The 19328-nt window shown below is 36.7% G+C and overlaps 1 protein-coding gene across 1 annotated transcript; it reads right to left on the reverse strand.

Annotated features, from left to right (window-relative positions):
• Nucleotides 1–1212: 1212 nt before the first annotated feature.
• Nucleotides 1213–14439, reverse strand: LOC132145461 (polypeptide N-acetylgalactosaminyltransferase 12-like). Its single transcript, XM_059556517.1, has 10 exons — nt 13741–14439; nt 12514–12683; nt 10623–10812; nt 10261–10446; nt 9509–9626; nt 8185–8361; nt 5436–5567; nt 4401–4514; nt 3044–3199; nt 1213–2690 (listed from the first exon to the last, which is right to left on the reverse strand). Exons 1-10 carry the CDS (start codon nt 14097–14099, stop codon nt 2553–2555), a joined length of 1740 nt encoding a protein of 579 aa, XP_059412500.1. The 5' UTR covers nt 14100–14439; the 3' UTR covers nt 1213–2552.
• Between the last annotated feature and the right edge of the window lie 4889 nt (nt 14440–19328).

Raw genomic sequence — 19328 nt, forward strand, 5'->3', positions numbered from 1 at the left:
AAGCTTTGACATTTTAGCAAGAGGTTTTGCACAAATTAGCTAAAAAGACCGTGGTGAGGAGTGTGCTATTTTTGTTTTAATGATGTGCGCGCGCATTTATAGTGCGTTCTTTCACTGTGTGATTCAGTCTCCTAAAATGCATTTAGAATGATCACAAAATTGAAGATATAGGGGCAGAAAATTCACATATTTATATAATTTCATCTATTAAATCAAAATCACACAAAGAATGCCATCTTTTCCTCCAAAAATCATCATGAATATATAGATACATATAACAGTTCAGTAGACAAGTTAATTAAGACACTTGCGTTTTAGACACCATATTGCCTTTTTTAGCTCTATTTCTACAACAGAAAATAATTCCAAACACAGCCACCAAAGCACAGTTTTGCGTCTCTGAGCAACGTGACAGTGTTTCGTTCCTGAATGAATCAACCGTTTAAATGATTCGGTTCAATCGCAATGACTCACTTATTAACAGTGACTTGCTGACACATACTGGCCATTTTAATTTCACATTTAAAGTATCTTTTGATTTTTTAAATAATTAATTTCTTATCATTTCAAATGATTATTCAACATTTTATGTCGTGTATATCAAAACATTATTCATGCATTTGTAACTGCAGGTTAAATGCATTCTTGTCTGCACTAAACAATGTAATACATCTAAATGCCACTTCCAATGAATCTTCTTCATTTCCTCTGCATTAAAAGATGAGTTTGTTGATACTGATTTGCCTGGTAACAGCCCAAATGTTTTATTATTCTAAATAACTGATTCCTTTAATTAAAAACAACTAGTTTGAGATTAATAGACCTATACCAGGGGTGTCAAACTCATTCCTGGAGGGCCGTAGCCCTAACCCTGCTCCAGCACGCATATCATGTAGTTTTCAAATAAACCTAAATGATTAGATTAGCTGGATCAGGTGTGTTTAATTAGGGTTATATCTAAACTGTGCAGGACTGTGGCCCTCCAGGAACTGAGTTTGACACCCCTTGGCCTGTCCCATTTTTGACTCCCTTCCACTGTTAAAATGTAACTAAGTAATTTTTACTCTGAGTAAATTTTAAATGAGCTACTTTTTACTTTTACTTGAGTAGATTTTTAGACTGGTACTTTTACTTGTACTTAAGTAAAATTTCATTAATGTAATGGTACTTTTACTTGAGTAGAATATTTTTGTACTCTTTCCACCTCTGCTGAAATTACACACATCTAAATAAGAGCTGATGTTAAAACATGGAGGACAAAGCAGGACATGGAATAAAACGGAGAATTTGGCACCATCTAGTGGTTGGAAAGACAACGGCAGCAGCGCCATCGCCAGCACCTGCTGCTCATCTGAGCCTAACCTCAATACTCAGCCAAAAATACACACACAACCAGTGCAAGCGAAATCTGACTTACATCAGGAACCGGAATACAGAGGATTTTTATAAATGCTAGTCACTAGTAACTAAATATGTCAAGATTTTGAATAAATAGAAGCTACTTTGCAGAATAGCAGGGGAGGATGAGACACCAGCAGATGGAGCTGGCAGCACTGACTGATTAAAATAACTCAAATGACCATCTTGTAACATGGTAATGATTGTCAATTGCGACAGAGAGACCCAGAGGTTATGATGAGCGCTTAAATACAGTGATATCTTGTTTAGCAATAACGTCTATGTGCGGGCCAACCTGGAAGACTAATTCACCATGTGTTTCCTCAAGAACTTCCTGTTGGCTTTAAGAATACCAGTTTTGGATTTATGATTCAAATAAGGTCTCTGATTTTAAGACTTTCACATTTGGTTATACAACATACACTGATGTTTAAAAATTTGGAGCTTGTAAGAAATTTTTATGTTTTTTAAAATAAATATTTTATTCTCACCATTAAAAAAAAAACTGTAATTTTGTGAAATAATATTACAATTGAAAAAAACTGTGTTCTATTTTAACATATTTAAAAATATAATTTATTCCTATTATGGCAAAGTTAAATATTCAGTATTCAGTGTCATATGATCCTTCAGAAATCGTTCTAATATTCTTAATATGATTATTTGGTAAATCAAAGTTCAAAAGAACAGAATCTATTTGAAATAGAAATCTTTTGTAACATTATTAATGTCTAAACTGTCACTTATGGTCAACTTAATGCATCCTTGCTCAGTAAAAAATAATATTTTCTTTAAAAATAAAATCTTACTGACCCCAAACTTTTGAACAGCAGATTATGTTGTAGCACACATACATTATTTTACATCGAAATTTTAGAGTACAATCATGGCACGAAAATGGAACACTCTTCTCAGGGTTTTAGGATTACAAACTGAACAACTCTATTATGAATGATGAATTTTAATACACTATCCCAAAATTTTCAAATCGAATATGTTAATTCATTAAAACATACTACTGTGCAAGTCGTGTAGCAGAAAGGCACTGTCAATCCTTAACGGAGGAACTGGAATGCTTGATAAGCTGGTGTGAAGTCAGATACGAAATGCCCTTTGAACTGTAGTGCAGGTGAAGAGTGTATAGAGAACCTTTACTATGTTCTCAATTCAAAGAACCACTTCTGGAAGTCTGAGTCGGAGCAGGGCCGGAGAACAGGGCCAGGGCTCCCAGTGTCAGTCCGGGCTACTGCCTCAACACACTTCTGCGTCTGAACATGGTAGAGAGAGCCGTCCTGCCAATACAGTGATTATAAGAAGTGTTAGACAGCCAAGTTTATCACATTAGGTCAGGGGTTTGTTCAAATACTATAAAGGCCTTTGGTGCACCAGAACAGAAAGCTCAGTCAATCTCAGTCATAGAATCACGCTGACGTCACGCTGCTCTTCAGGTGCTTGCTGTACTGGCAAAGAGTTCACCTTCCTGAATTAAATGATTCATTTCTTTCAACATATCTTATTAACCCCAAACTTTTGATTAGCAGTGTATATAAAGTATGTGATTATTTAGGATTAATTCATGCAATTAATTTGAATACAATTTTATTTGCATACAATCAGGTTGTACTGACATGAATAGTGATCTCACCTCTCTGAACAGAAACTTCTGGTCTTCAGGCACAGCTTCCCTGGTTTTACTGCAGTGATTCATGGTGAGGAATGTGGAGACTGGATCAGCCATGACGCAGCCTGCAGGATCCCTCGTGTTATAACGGATCTCTTTGAGTGTGGAGTACTCAAAGAACTGTCACAAAAAGAGAAAGGAAGATGTTTACACACACAAGAAGCTCAACACATCGTATTAAATATTACGGTGATATCATTAGCAGTGCAAGGTTGTGGGTTTGATTCCTAGGGAACACATGTTAGGTAAAGAAATGTTAGCCTAAATGCACTGTAAGTCGCTTTGGTTAAAAGTGTCTGTTAAATGCATAATTATAGTGACATTTTGTGAGCAAAAAAGGTCCATTCTCTATTGTGTAGTGATGTATGGAAAAACATTCCCAATCACACGGATTCCTGCAATGATTGGATTGCGCCCACACAATTTCACTGTTCAGTGATAAATGTGACTGCACCTTTAATGACAGACGAATCAAAACACTTTGCTGATGTTATACAGTACATTACTTGTCATTCATACAGTATAACGCATTAGTGTGTTAATTAAAATATTAATTCACACAAGAGCTATTTGGTTTCTTAAATTGCAAAAGAGTGAACTACAAATAATTTCACTACATTCAAAACATTTAAAACATTTAACAAAATTGCTAATAAATTCATAGTTTTTCCTTCAGCTAGAAATATGATTTTTGGTGAGAGAACAACACCACAAACTGTATTAGTAATGGATTTGATGAATTCTGTGATACTAACTGGTAGCATTTCATTGTGTAAAATTACAGCCATTTTTATGCCAATCGCATATCATACATTATAAAGCTACAATTTAATAAAGTTGCCTGATCTCAACCAGAACACGTCTGAAGGTCTGCTGTACCCTTTTATAGAAATACATTCTTAAATTTAAACATAAGCATATTTTTTAAGTCTCAAACAGGACTGACCCAAATGTCCCAAATCAGAAACAGAAGAGCACTTCTCTTTTATTCACAGAGAGAATCCATTAGAAGAGTGTTGTTGTGTTGTACATATGGCTGATATTGTGCGCTGATGAGTCTCCAGGGCTCATCTGTCTCCCCACAGAGAGGGAGGAGACGGATAAAGTCACGCCGCTGTGCCAGGCGGCTGGAGTCTCTTTAAAAACAAGCGTGCTGTGGAGTACACAACACACTCTTTTCTTAATAATACATTAGAAGTGTAAGACACACTTTGATGTGTATTCCTGAGGACACATTACGATCTCTGTGTATTGTGTGGCAGTGAACACTAATTGGAGAGGTGTGGCTGTCTGTCATTACAGTTGAGAAAATTAAAGTTACCTGGTTTTGTCCCATGCCGTGACAAGAGTAAAGAATGACCCGGTGACCGGCCATATTATGATCATCAGGTGGGTTGTAGTCAAAGCAGTAGTTGACCATTCCTTTATTCTTCAGCTACAAATGAAAAGAGACAAAGAAACATTCAAAAAACGGGGTCCTAAAGTCTATTTTTACTTATTTAAAGGGATACTTCACTCCAAAATGAAAATTGTCATCATTTACTCACCCTCATGTTGTTCCAAAATCATCTTCATTTGTGTTCCTAAGATATTTTTAATTTGATGTCCCTCCACTAAAAAATCTGTTCTGACTCTGACTCTTCGTGGTTTGTAATATGTTAATAAAAGCAATCTGTTCAATTAAATCTGTTCATCACATCTTATGATTTTTAATGGTTTTTAAATGGCATGAGGGTGATAAAATGATGACAGAATTGTCATTTAGGGTAAACTAACCAATAAAATGTTTTTATTTAAAAATTACAGTATAAGCATAATATGAGTAAAACGTTTTAAAAGAAAATTAGGTTACACTTTATTTTAAGGTGTCCTTGTTACATTGTAATTATACATTTAAGTACTGAGTAATATTAATTAACTACATGCTCCTAATATATTGTTAGGGTCAGGATGAGTGTAACTTGCATGTAATTATGCATAATTTATTGGTATTACAATAAGAAGTACATGTAATAAAGAAACCTTAAAACAAAGTATTACCGAAAATCATATAGACATGAATATTTCTAAGTATTTTCTTTACATTTTAAATCATAATATGTTTGTTCTGAACATCTGAAAACATTGTTTATTTCAACCTTTAAATGAAACTTATCTACACTATGCCATTCACTTGCAGTGAAGCTTTGTTGATTACAAAGGAACTGACCTCATTTCATAATGTCACACTATGCTTGCAGTGTAAACTCTGAACCAAACCAACCTGCTTACTGCTGTGGGAAATAACATTTTAACAAATTCATCCCTGCTGCTACAAAGCTGTGCATGTAAACATAAGAAGTTTGTCCGTCCTCACCATGCCAAACATTCCAGGCCTGTCCTCTGGGACTTGAATGTCAGGGTAGATGTTCTCCAAGAACCACTTAAAATCTTTACAGCCGAGACGCATTCGGAGTTTCCGTCTGTCCGTCACATCACCATATGCTTCCTGAAACAAGCGTTAAAAAATATGGATATTTTACTGCATTCAGTTTCTTTTTTGATCACAATTAATTCATAAGTGTTTGTAAAATAGGGTATAAGTTAATAATTGTTTAAAATAGCATAAGGTATTGTGATACATTAATATACATTTAACATACAGTATACATTATAAAAAATATTAATTAGACTGACATTAAAGGGGTCATATGATGCTTTTTTAAAGATCATTAGTTTGTGTATTTGGTGTAACAGAATATGTTGACATGCTTCAAAATTCAAAAAACACATTATTTTTCAAAAACAAAGCCTCTCTCAAAGTCCCTCCTTCTGACAAGCACAGTCTGCTCTGATGGTCAACTGACCCAGTGCATTGTTATTGGCTGAACACCACAAGCACACGACCGGAATGTAATGTACCCTTTTCAAAATAAATGTAAAGACAGTCAATAATGTGTTTTGTTTTACCAGCAGTTCAAGCCGAAAGAGGAACAGAGTCGCGTGACAGACACAGTGATGAAGCTCACAAGTGTTTGCAGTTCACAAGCCACAGACGGTTAATACAGCTGACTCCACTGTGATGTGACCCAGTCTCTCTCTCTCTCTCTCTCACACACACACACACACACACACGCGATGCGCATACTTACAAAACATATTTACAGTAGCTGATTCAGAAGCGACAGATTGTTGTTGAAAAGTCAGAATTACCTTCTCTCCTATGTTCACGAAACGGTCGTCCATAAAATGCGTTGCTGTTCTGTTGTAAGTAACGTTAATCTTAAAGATTCCTAAATGCATCTACTTTCGGAAGAACAAATAAAGTGCTTTTGCTTTCGCCTAGATACACACAGCATCTCCCTGACACGGCTGCTTCAACACTAACTGCGGTTACTGAAACCACGCCTTCTTTCTTTGCGTGAACATTTGGGCGGCATTACGCAAATATTTCCACACAGTGACGTAGATATTTGGGGGCGTGTTTGAACGAGACGTTTTAGGGGGAGTGGCAGAATCTTAACTTTTATAAGAATATCTTTGGACTTGAGACTTGAGAACAGCAGCAGCTTTTATGTCACCAACATTCTGAATTGCTTGTTTGACACATATTTTGTTGGGTTTTCACATTGGTCTATGACAGCTGTGGTTCTGCAAAGAAATGTGAGTTATTTCTGAGATACAACAGGCAATATTTTCTTTATAAACAACCATACATCCTAAAATGGAACTTTGCATAGAAATCTTTTACTGAGACACATTTGGCTGCTTCAATATTCTGCATTCAGAGTTTACATTTTTAATGAATTTTTCTGTCTGATGTGACGAGACAAATATCCGGCCCCAATGTGAATAAAAAGGAATGTGAATTTCCTGTGGGAATCCATCAAGAATAGGCAATAATAATTCTTGCCTTAGTAAAGACCACATGAACAGACTGTTTACAATACTCTCTCTTCATACTTAACTGTTTTCATGAAAAACCAAACATCTAATCAGATTTTGTCATCTTGTTTTATAAGCATTCTGGTGCAATTACCCTACAGCGGTACACCACAAAATTGTTACATGCTGCAACATCCTGTCGCAAAATAATGCTGTAACCTCATCTCAACAAACAAGCCTGATAAAGGCCAAGTTCCTGTGTATGTTTGTGGCTGTGGTATATCTTCATAACTGTCCGTCAGACAAGAATTACTGGTGAGTGATGGTCCACAATGATGAGGAACATCTGTTGGAGGTAATGCTCTGCAGTAAGATGAAGGAGAAGAAGTGCACTTCTAATTAACCAGCTTGACAGCGAATCATCAATAACGTACGGCCCCGCTGTGAATGCCACAACATCACACCCATTGATGATCGGTCTGTGATCAGGCTTCAGGCTCAACAAAGTCCTGAGGCGGCACGTACCATCCAGCTACACACTCAATCAAGCGGCTGTCAAATTAAGCATTCTGATCATCTAGATCCATCACAGAGCCTCTTTTTGGACTGTGCAGCACAATCGGCAGAGATTTTGGCCATGAATAAAATATGCCATAAGACTCGGGAGGGTGAAAGAGAGAGCGATCCACTTACAAATTTGCGTGGAAGTGGAGTATGAAGGTTGTCAAACCTGATCCACGCTGGCATGGCTAGTGTTTGCCTGCAGTTTATACACAAAGAGAGAGAGAGCCTTATCTGCTGGCATCACATCAGATAGATTTCGAGTTGGCGATGCCAACCTGGCAGCACCTCCAAGGTTCAGACAGAAAAGAGTTACCCGATCTGTCACCAAGAGCACCTCTCTCTATAACTACAGGGCTCAGTGGGGAGCTGCCACAAGGGCGGCTAAATGACAAACATTGCTAAAAGAGGTGCCACTTCTCACTGTAATAATTTCACACCAAGCACAGAGAGGTTTTGAGGAGTTTCAGTTCACCTGCTAAATGGCATTCATTTAGAGCATATCAACAGATTCTGTGAAAGTGGGTGAGGATATATCTAGATTCGTGCAAAGAAAATGTGCGTCTTCCACAAGGGCTATGTAAGATAGACAGTGATAAACATGTTCTTTGAAAACAAGCAGACAAGGAAACAAAGGCAAAGGCATTGAGTTATGCAACAGACCGCACAAGTAGGCGTACCAGACGAGCATGTGGGCTGCGATGGTAATACACTTCTTTGAATTCGTCCATCCAGACTTCTGCTGCCCGCACACTGTTGGCCAAGGCCTTTCTTCTCGAGTATGGCGCTTGCTTCGGAAAGACGTGACCAACGTGAGAGCAAGGATGTATTTCCAGACTCCCTCCACACTGCCAGATCTGAAAAACACCAAGTCAGGAAATAGATGAGCCATCCGTAATAATACATAACATGACAATTCCGCAGGTGTATATTTTCTTGTACAGACCCATTTATACTGTGTGAGAAAAATATTGTTATATTTTAATTAAAATAAATAATTAAAATAAATGTCATTATATTAAAGCTAAAGTAAATGATTCTTAAAATATAATCAAATGAATACTTTGGTGTATCTTTTTGTCCCAATTATTATAGATAGATATATAATGCTGAAGATAAACATTTACATTTTTTTTATTTAATTAGAAATGTATTTGTATAGCATTTAAATAATAAGAGTAAATATTGCTCCAAAGTCACTTTAAAGACAAAACAGCAATAATATCCTCAGTAAGCAAGCTAAAGGTCATTACTGGCCTTCGTAGATTTAACCTATGCAGATTTGGTTTCGAATTTTTTACTGTTTAAAACTATGAATGATCATTATTAATTCAACCAGAACAAGAACATTAAATGTTCTTTAAGTGAGTTGTTGGTTCCCACTGACTTCCATAGTAGGGAAAGAAAGAAATACTATGGAAGTCAATGGGGACCATCAACTGTTTGATTACCAGCATTCTTCAAAATATCTTTTTTATATTCAACATAAGAAAGAAAAGTATACAGGTCTGGAACAACATGAGGGTTTTTAATTTTTGGGTGAACTATTCCTTTAGCTGTAAAAGTTCCTGCCCATAGACAGATGCAGACAATTAATAGGCTGGTCTGTCATATTGCATTGACAGAGCAGCTGTCTGGTCTTTGTGACGTTCCTTGCTGAAATCTGGTTAAAAATTCAGCTCCTGGCATTCAAGGCACTCAAAACACAAGTGAACCATTGCTGTCTTTGTAACAGTGTTGGAATTCTTCAGGGGATGAACTGAGTAATCAGAGGAATAATGAGTAAGTAAATGCTGCATAAACATTGAAGGTCGCATTAGTCATCATGCTAGCTGGCAGACACTTAATAAAGGCGCTGACTGACCTCTTAACCTCATATGACTCATTGAACAGTTTTCAAACTAGGTGACCATCTTCCCAAAGGCTCTCTCCCCTCAGGAAACAACAACTTGGAGAAAAATGAGAGGAACATTTTTACAGAAAAGTTCAACAAAATGCACTTACTCTGAATGAGAACTCCAGGTTCTCTCCACCCCACACCTCCATTCCTGTGTCATATGTGCCCAGGTAATGGAAGTACTTCTTATTGACTGCAAACAACCCCCCAGCCATTGTAGGAGACCTGGATCAGAGCAAAAGACAGCAATATTTCTCTGCTTTTAACTTACAGTAACTTCCAGGAAAAACATAATGAAGGGTGATCATACATCCTGTTTTTGGCTTTGTTTTGGCCTTTGTACAATATATGTATGCATATTTGAATTGTTATGACCTTCTTTATAGATCCCACCTTCTTGCACACGATTGGTCAAACTACTTTTCGGTCAGTTTAGAATGGAAACATTTTTTAAAAAGTCGAAAATCTGACATTTTAGGCATTTCTTATCCAAGACATACATAGGAAAATAAGGAAATATGGTGATCCCACATACATGCATGCTTTATTTACATGAACTTATTTCATTCGGAGAAAAAACATTAAAATATGGTCCCCAAAATGTTTCTGTTTTCTGAAATATGACCATAAAGATGACAAAAAATTTTTAACTATAAAATGGTTTGCTCTGCTGAGTGCTTTTAGCATCTTTTATTGTGTAGAAAGCATTGTCATGATTCAGTAAATGCTCAGAACCTACTGATATATCAACCAAATCAGTGTCATGTTGCATTGTTTTTAAACTGGAATGAGACCAAGAATTTAATTTCCCTTAGTATTACAAACTGTTTTCCATTTGGTGCATCCATGAAGCACAGACCTGATGACATCAGTGGCAGAACTTCTTCGTTTCTGTTCATGTTCTGGGACAGTGTGCCACGTGAACACCAATCGCCAATCAAATCCTCCGATCTGAGGTTCTCCAGGGTTGCCCAGGTACTGGAAGGTGTTCCAGTCAATAACATCAATCACTGGACACACCACAGCTGAAGGCTCCTCCTTTATTCTACAGGATTTAGAGGAGAGATAAATATTAATTCCTTACAAAACAAACGGTGTATGTAGCTTAGGTACGACCTGAAAAAGCATGCACATTTTGTAATCCAAAAAAGCTAATTTATATACAAATTTATGAAAATAATGCATGTTTTAGGTTGGTAGAGGGTAGTTTATCAGTCTCACCTCTGGAGTAAAGGCTCCAACCAGCCTTCATGAGACTCACAGTGGCAATCGAGGAAGGTCAGGACTTCTCCTGTGGCAATGGACGCCCCCAGGAGCCGTGCTCGCACCAAACCCTCTCTCTTTCTTGCACGGATCAGACGCACCTTTCTGAGATTGGCGATGTAGTTCTCTAGAGGCTCCTTTAAATTATCTGTGGGTCAAATTCATGAGAAGTGCTCAGTAACAGCTGCAGGCCTAGAAGGAATAAGAATTTAGGACAGAAATAAAGTATGCTAATTGGCTGTATTAAGGAATAACTTGCTGTTTCACCACAGGGTGGAGCTGAGACTGTTGTTGCTGTGGTATATCATTGATAAGAATCTGTTTTCAAACCTTGATTAATAGTTGTATTTGATGATTGATGATGAAATAAAATGATTTTTGTGTTTGGCTCCAAAACATTTGAGCAGCACAACTGTATCCAACACTGTAAATACTTATAAATCAGCCTATTAGAATGATTTCTGAAGGATCATGTGACAATGAAGACTGTAAGTAATGATGCTGAAAATTCAGCTTTTATCACAGAAATAAATTATATTTTAAAGCATATTTAAATAGAAAATTCTTATTTTAAATAATAATATTTCACAAAAAAAAAAAAAAAACATTTTCCTATATTTTTGACAAGCCTTGATGAGCATGAGAGCATGCTTCTTTGAAAAACATTAAAAAAATCTTACTGATCCCAAACCTTTGAATGGCAGTGTATGTATGTGTGTATGTATATGTGTGTGTGTGTGTGTGTGAGTGTGTGTTTGCCAACCATATTTTTGGGACAGATTTGTACCCCAAAGTGAGCTAAACCTGACAAAATCTCCAATACCCTCCCTTTGGGCATGTCCTCATTTGTAAAACTGGTTTTAAAATAAAGTAAACAAATTTTTTTTTAGTTGTAAAAGTGCAAAATGTAAAAATGTTGTAAAAGTGTTCTGTAAGGGTTAGGGTTAGGTGTAGGGCGATAGAATATACTGTCTGTACAGTATAAAAACCATTACGCCTATGTAATGTCCCCATTTAGATAGCATATGAAATGTGTGTGTGTGTGTGGGGGGGGGCATGTTTTTGAGACATGTCAGGACTCAACTCTGTATAATGACATGGGTATGACACAGGTATTACAAGGAGAGGGTGACTTATGAGGACATAACCCATGTCCCCATTTTTCAAAACACTTATAAACCACAGAGAATGAGTTTTTTGAGAAAGTACAAATGCACAAAGTTTCCTGTGAGGGTTAGCGTTAGGTGTAGGGCCATAGAATATACACTTTGTACAGTATAAAAACCATTACGCCTATGGGATGTCCCCACTTTTCACAAAAACAAACGTGTGTGTGTGTGTGTGTGTGTTCGTGTGTGTATGTGTGTGTGTGTGTGTGTGTGTGTGTGTGTGTGTGTGTGTATAATCAATAATCTATTTGCATCTGTTTGTCATTGTTTGGTTAGAAATTAGCAAACATTTGACTAAGGAAAAGTGTTTTTAAATTTTTTCTGAAGAAAATGGGAGTGATGTTTGTACATGCAAAACTTTATGGTAGAGTTGTTAGCTATGAATATGGCAGCCATATTTATTTGCTAATGTGGTTGTTAGTCTTGTGGGTGGTTCCTAGGTGTCTCAAATCAAAAATGCACCAAGCTTAACCTAATATGATTTTGTTACATACGACCTTAATGTTTTAATAGAACACATGATCATTTCTCCTTGCTTTATTTAGATTTTCTCTACATAAACAGGTTGTATCATATAATTACAGATTAGCAGTACCTTTAGTATGTTCATACATATGATATGATCTTATGATAAGTGTGTGCTCAAAGTTAGCATGAGAAGTTTTCATTCAGACTGATACCTCGGTCACTGTAGTCATCCACCAGTATGATTTCAGTCAGCAGCAGGTCCGGCGATGTTTCCAAGACACTGTGCACTGTCCGCAGTAGTGTGGACCAGGCTTCATTGTAAAATGCTATCACTACTGATGTTGACGGCAGGCTCAGGTAGTCATATTTCAGGTTTCTACATCTGTATAGACAGATCTTGTTAGATTATGCCATGCTTGCTATATCGTCAGACTGCATTCTTGTATACAGTGGCATTACATTAATTAAATATGCAAAGTGTCTATGTAGGATTCTTTGATCTTAATAAGAGTCAATTACATATTTGGCATTAAGAGACACGTGCAACCACAACATTTCATAAAACATGGCACAATATCAAATCAAAATCAAATTAAACGGTTTATAAACCAAAACTCCACTAAAGTACTGTATAGTATAATAATAAAAAAAGATAAATATCACATACAATAAATACAATTAAATATTTGCCTAATTGCATCTTAAAAATGCATAAATTAAATAATAAACATCATGGTCGTCATGCAATAAACAAACATGATGCAACAATAAATAAAACACATTAAAAACTAGTAAAAAATTTTTAAAAATAGTAAACAGTAAAATACTTAATATTTGGCTCGTTGTTTTACATTATTTTTTTTAACCTACCACAATAAAACCAATTGCAAATGTTTCTTTAGGTAACTATAACAATGCACACCTTTTGGATATGGGATGGGCCATCTCTTTATTGTTTGACTTCATTTTTCAATTCATTCATTCATTCAATGTGTCCACAAAAGAATATTTCAAATTTTAAAATTTCAGCATTTTCTTGAGATAACTACTTCAACTAAAACATATCCTCGGGATTTTCGATAAGTTTTTTATTTTTTATTATTATCAACGTTATTTATGAGTAAGACCAACTGCAAACTGCACCTCTGTGACAGCGCCACATTGAACGTTTTCCTTCTCGTTTGTTACTTTGTAGACGGTCCCTATCGTTAATCACGCATTAGAAAAAGGCACTGGGGTAAGATAGGGACTGTTTACAAAGCATTTACAACTTCCATGCTTTGCTATAAGCCGGGGCGGGTTAAAACTAATAAACTATCATGCATATCCTGTTCTACGTTTGATGCTATTCAAACAAAACCATTTAACAACTTTATACAAAAAATATCTGATAAACATCAAACAAACTTAAAACATTCCTGTGCAACAAGGGCACTTACAGTGGATTCCATCTTTCAGGCAGCCTGCGGTGTAATGATATCCTATCACTCACATAAGTGTTTATCTGGTGTTTTTTGATGCTCTCCTCCTCCTCTCGCTTCTCTTCTTCATTCAGGTCCAGTTTAACAGCTCTACCCATCTCTCCCAACGCATTTGTGTCTAGAGGAGGCTTCTCGTAAACAGGTTTCTTCAGGAATTCCTCGTCCAGATTTTTGGGCTCCTGAACTGTAACTTCTCTTCGATTTGCCAGTCCGACGTCACTGTGTGTGTTCCTATGAAACACTAAATATCCCACTACAAACGCCCCGAGAACGTACAGAATGAACTTGGGCCGACTCCGTCTGCCACATATTGCCATAATGTGTCCTTCTGGTCCGCCCTGGTTTCCTCAAACTGTCATCCAAAATTCAGTCTCATGAAAAGTTCGAAAAAAGTTCGTCAAGGTAAGAGGATCTCGTTTTCAAAGTGCCAGATTTCATTTTAAGGTTGACTACAGTGAAGGGGAAGTTATCCTGGCAAACCGAAAGTTGGTCATTTCATCTGTGGTTGAAGCCAACTATTCGACATGAACGGCGAGAAGAGCCGGTCGCAGACGGGGAGGAGTTGAAAGCACATCCGTTAATGCGGACACTTTCCATGCGTTCGACATTAAACTACAGTCGGTCGTAATCGAGGAGGAGTGTAGAAGAGGCGTGAAGTCAAGACGAACGCTTTCTGCTTACGTATATCTACAGCAACTATATAAAACTACGGAAGATACATGATCCAGTATTCATATTCACAGACGTCAAAGTAAAGTATGCTTTATGCAAAACAGGAAAGCTACATTTATTAGCTAACTTTTTTAATTCAACTCGGATTTAACTCGATATGTATAATGTCACTTGTGATGACTTCATGTTATGCATTTTTTTACTGTCTAATAAATCAACAACAAAATCAACACAGATTGTGGGAAAAAAAATGCGCAGGTCTTCAGTGGTGGCCCAAACGATTAGAACGCTAGTATTTTCAGCAGCTAAACATGGTTTTAAATCAGTTATTTATATATTTTAGTGCAGTTTGACAGTAGGAAATATTAGTTTACATTTCCAAGCATTTATTTTGCCATTAACTGTGAAAACCCAGTGAAATTTTGGTTTGCACAGCAGCCAGTGCTCCACAATTTAGTCTGTCTGAAATGATGTGAAGAAGAAGATGCTGAGACAGTAAATCCAGAAGAACTGTGGCAATGTCTCCAAGATGCTTCAAGAAACCAACCTGCAAAGCTACAGTTTGTGTTTAAAGCAGCTTGTGCCCTACACAGTTTTTCAGGTAGCTTTGAAGGTTTCTTGAAGCATCTTGGAGACAGTGCCACAGTTCTTCTGGATTTAGTCTGTCTCAGTTTTATTCTTTTTCATTCCAGACTAAATCAGATCTCTGTGTGGAGCCCTGGCTGTTGTCAGACAAAAATCTCACTGGATTATTATAATTAATGGCAAAATGAATTTTTGGGAATGTAAACTGATATTTCCTACTGACACACTAAAGCTAGAAATACTCGATTTAAAACTGGTTTTAGCTGTTGAAAATATTAGTGTTCTAATACTTTTGGCCACCACAGTATGGTATTTCTCAAAATCACCATTTCAATTATAGTGAAATAATCCATAATTTTCTATTGTTTTGTGATCAGGTCTAATATTTATGTGTAATCATAACAAACAGGAGCATAACAGCGGGTTTTTCTGCACAATTGTTGATCGTAGTTTAGAGTCTTAGAAGCCTAAATGTGTTAAAATTGCGCATCCCGATGCTGTGTCATGAGTTACAAAACATATACATCCACATAGGCTATGCATGATTACTAAAAAATATGCAAAAAAGCAGATGAGACAAGGCAGATGAGTATCGTTCCACAGTTTAGCTCGTTCGACAGCCGAGACCCAGAGAAATGAGAACTGGAATCTTCTAGGAGTACTGCATTCGTGAGAACAAGAGGCAGAGCAAAACAGCAAAAGACACTGGAGCCTGAAGACAAGACGAGACAAGGTTAGTACACAGACCGGCTCGAGCTATTGGTAAGAGTTACAACAGTCTGGCCATGGACAGAGAAACACAGGGAATTATAAAGGGAAGAAATTAGAAGAACACTGAGAACAGATGGCAAACAATTAAGGTTAACAACGGAGAAACAAGGAGGGCGGGGAAAACTCAAATCAAACAGGCAGACGCAGTGAGCGGTCAAACCATCCAAACACATTCACAACCCCAAAAGGCAGGTGATTAGCCCCGAAACCCTGACAGCCCCCAGTAGTAATCCCTGGAAGAGAACAATTCAGTGAACCCATAAATATTCTTTAAATACATTCGCCCCAACATTTACTGGTTTTGAGCCACAGCCATACAGTGGCACGTCCAGGTCTGAGCAGGGATGTAGATTGAAGTAGAGAGGGATTTGCGTGATCAGATTAGCAGGCTTGTTTGTCAGATAAGGCCAGCAGAACTGGAAGAGGCATGAAGAAAGAAATCCAGGTCAAATCACAGAGAGTCTTAGGGTTCACACACTGTGACCGAGCACTAATCCAAATCCATTTAGTGCATGTACGCTTTATAAACACCGTTATGCCAAGATTTACAAGCCTGTCAACGTTCATAAACAATGTAATGTGAAAATCATTGTTAATATGTGAAATCATGTATGATTTAAATAATGACTCATTCACATTTCAGAACCAGCCTAACTTTTTAATAGTTCATCTTGACAATAGATAGACAGATAGAAACAACAAAGGACTCATGGTAGCATTTACCCTTTCTTCTCCAAACAATCGATTTCCCAGGTGTCCCAAACAGTTGGAAGGGAGCTTCAGCAGAGAGAGAGAGAGAGAGAGAGAGAAAACAAACCCCACTTTGCACCAGTCTTCTGCGGTCCAATCCTTGTACTTCCTGCAGAACTTCAGTCTGTCCTTGACGTTTTTCTTGGAGAGAAGTAGCTTCTTTGCTGCCCTTCTTGACACCGGCCATTGTCCAAAAGTCTTGGCCTTACTGTGTGTGCAGATGCTCTCACACAAACCTGCTGCCGTTCCTGAGCAAGCTCTTCACTGTTGGAGACACGATTCGGATTCCTCCAGAGAAGACGGTCCTGGTGCTTAATGTACACTCTGGGACGTCCTGAAGACTTCTTCACTGCAGTCGAACCTCTTTCCTTGAAGTTCTTGATGATTCGATAAACAGTTCTTTCTGGTGCAATATTCTTTGTAGCAATTTCCTCACATGTGAGGCAATTTTGATGTGACACGATGACAGCTGCACATGTTTCTTTGGAGGTAATCATAGCTGAGAAGAACACAATGATTGGAAGTGCTTCTTCCCTCCTTTTATAGCAATCAGTCTGCTCTTACAATCTATTTAGTATGATAGTGATTTCACCTGACTAGTACTCATTCACACTTTCACATGTGCTGCTGATATGATTAGTCAATTAATGTTAGCTGCTCATTTTGTATCAGGATCGAAAAACGGCCAATGAAGCTTTTAGCAGTTATTTAAAATGCATCCGATAATAATGTGAATGAACACCACAACTGCCTAAGCTGCAAACTTTGCAAAACACAAAATTGATGTAACTGCCAAAACGTTTGGCCATGACTGTAGTGTATGTACAGTAGATAGTTCTGTAAAGCCAATATTTGTTGTGTACGTACACATCTTCAGTTGTGTAGATGTACTATTCAGTCATACTGTATACTGTATATGTGTTCATTCATGTAGACATCACTTTTCTCACAATTTCTGCCACATTACACAATTTTGTCTCTTTTAAATGTGTGTTTGCATTAAATTAAATAAAAATAAAATTGAATCCATATAATCACTTGCATGTCGTTCGTGTTAGAACCAGTGTTCATTGTACTGGGAATTAAATTAAATGGAAAGTAAATCAACTATTTATTTTATTTATTTTTATAAAATCAAGCATGAAACATTTTTATGTCTCTGGAGCATAATTTGAGCCAGAAAGAGTTTATATCATGATACAGTTGAACATTTTCTATTGTGACCTGATGGATATTATCTAAATAAATAATACTAAATTACCAGAAAATAAATAAAATACTGTAGTAGCAATGATATTTTGAAAGCACTTAAACAGGATCTCTATGTTAATTTAAACGTGGAGTGCTGTATTAAGATAAATATCATCCATATTTACTTTTGGACACATTTGTGTACATTCTGCTGAACCAGAGAAACTAGTTTCAAGTGAGATTTTAAGTTTAGTTTTCAGCATTCATGTGGGTTATTTAAAATCAAACTTAGTGTTGTGAAAACTTTATGCCAAAGTTTTCATTTTGAAAAACTGATTAAGAAAGCTGTTTTGATTGGGCTGCTCCCTTTGATGTCGTAAAATTATTTAAAAAATATATATTTAAAAAAGGTTTAAAAAAAATGAATATGAACCTAACAATTTTATTAAAAATACAGGTTCCTGTACAGCTTTATTTCAAACAATATAAAACTAAAAATGTATGAATTACAAGATGATACTATTTAGATGATAAGATGATGTATTTAGTCAGTCACTACAGTTTCTAGAAATACTGAAGGGAATTAATCAGTAGTTTCTGTCAGAACTTTCTTAAAATCCATACCTAAATCTACGTCCGCAAAAATACTGTACTATTTTCAAAAAATATTTATTATAAAAATTCCAGGCAATATTTTATAATTAATATGTAAAATGATCCATGTAGCAAACACAATGTATGTTTATCCAAATGAATGTGTTTAATTATTGATTAGGCTGTCAGAGAGGTTAGATGGTAATTTGAGTGCCACAGTTTTTTGATTGAACACTCTTATTGTAAAAGATCCAAAGAGTGTTGTAATAATCTATGGTACACTGAGCACAATGTTGCACAGTCATTTACCACATACAGTATGAACACAGTGTAAAACAACTTTTCTAAAATGTCCAATCAGACATATGTCTAATATATAGGCTGATACAGTATATACTTCATAACAATAGAAGTTCTATTGGGTTTTTATAAGATTACTGATGAGGGTTGTATAATAGACTACCCCTTTAATAGCAAACTGCCACCTATCTAAATGAACAGAACAGCTTTTAACAGAGGGAATCAAGTTGTTTGGACTACCACTGCATGACCTCAAGGGAAATGTGATGAGTCCTTCATGTCTAATTGCCATCTTACTCATTGCTGCGATATTCCCAGAGGAACAACAGAGGCGTACATAATTGGCATCAGTTTAAGGGCATTCATCACGCACCCATTGCCCACAATCCAATCACAAGTCATAGGGGAAAATACAGCTTTGTTTATGGATGCAGCATGACAATGTTCAGTGACCTCCAGATTTATTTATGTAGTTGCGTGGCACACCTGGAAAGTGAAGCATTAAACATTTGAGGCTGACTTGGCAGAACCAGTTTCTCGTGATCTGGTTTATATAAGAGGCTCTGGTCACAAATGTTAAACTGCAGGGAACACCTTATTTTAACGGCCTGATCAAATCTCGACTGAATGCACTTAGCATGGAAATAAAACCGTTTGGATCCCAATACCACATCTTATTTTCT

The sequence above is a fragment of the Carassius carassius genome, chromosome 8 (genome assembly GCF_963082965.1).
Source record: "Carassius carassius chromosome 8, fCarCar2.1, whole genome shotgun sequence".
Taxonomy (NCBI): Eukaryota; Metazoa; Chordata; class Actinopteri; order Cypriniformes; family Cyprinidae; genus Carassius; species Carassius carassius.

What these genes read in the sequence shown, in the direction of transcription:
- LOC132145461 (XM_059556517.1), bottom strand. Translation starts at nt 14,099, where the DNA reads ATGGCAATATGTGGCAGACGGAGTCGGCCCAAGTTCATTCTGTACGTT. An exon ending in TTGGAGCCTTTACTCCAGAG is followed by an intron (nt 10,447 to 10,622) that starts GTGAGACTGATA and finishes TAAATCCTGTAG; the next exon opens with AATAAAGGAGGAGCCTTCAG. An exon ending in TCTGCCACTGATGTCATCAG is followed by an intron (nt 9,627 to 10,260) that starts GTCTGTGCTTCA and finishes GCTCTGATCCAG; the next exon opens with GTCTCCTACAATGGCTGGGG.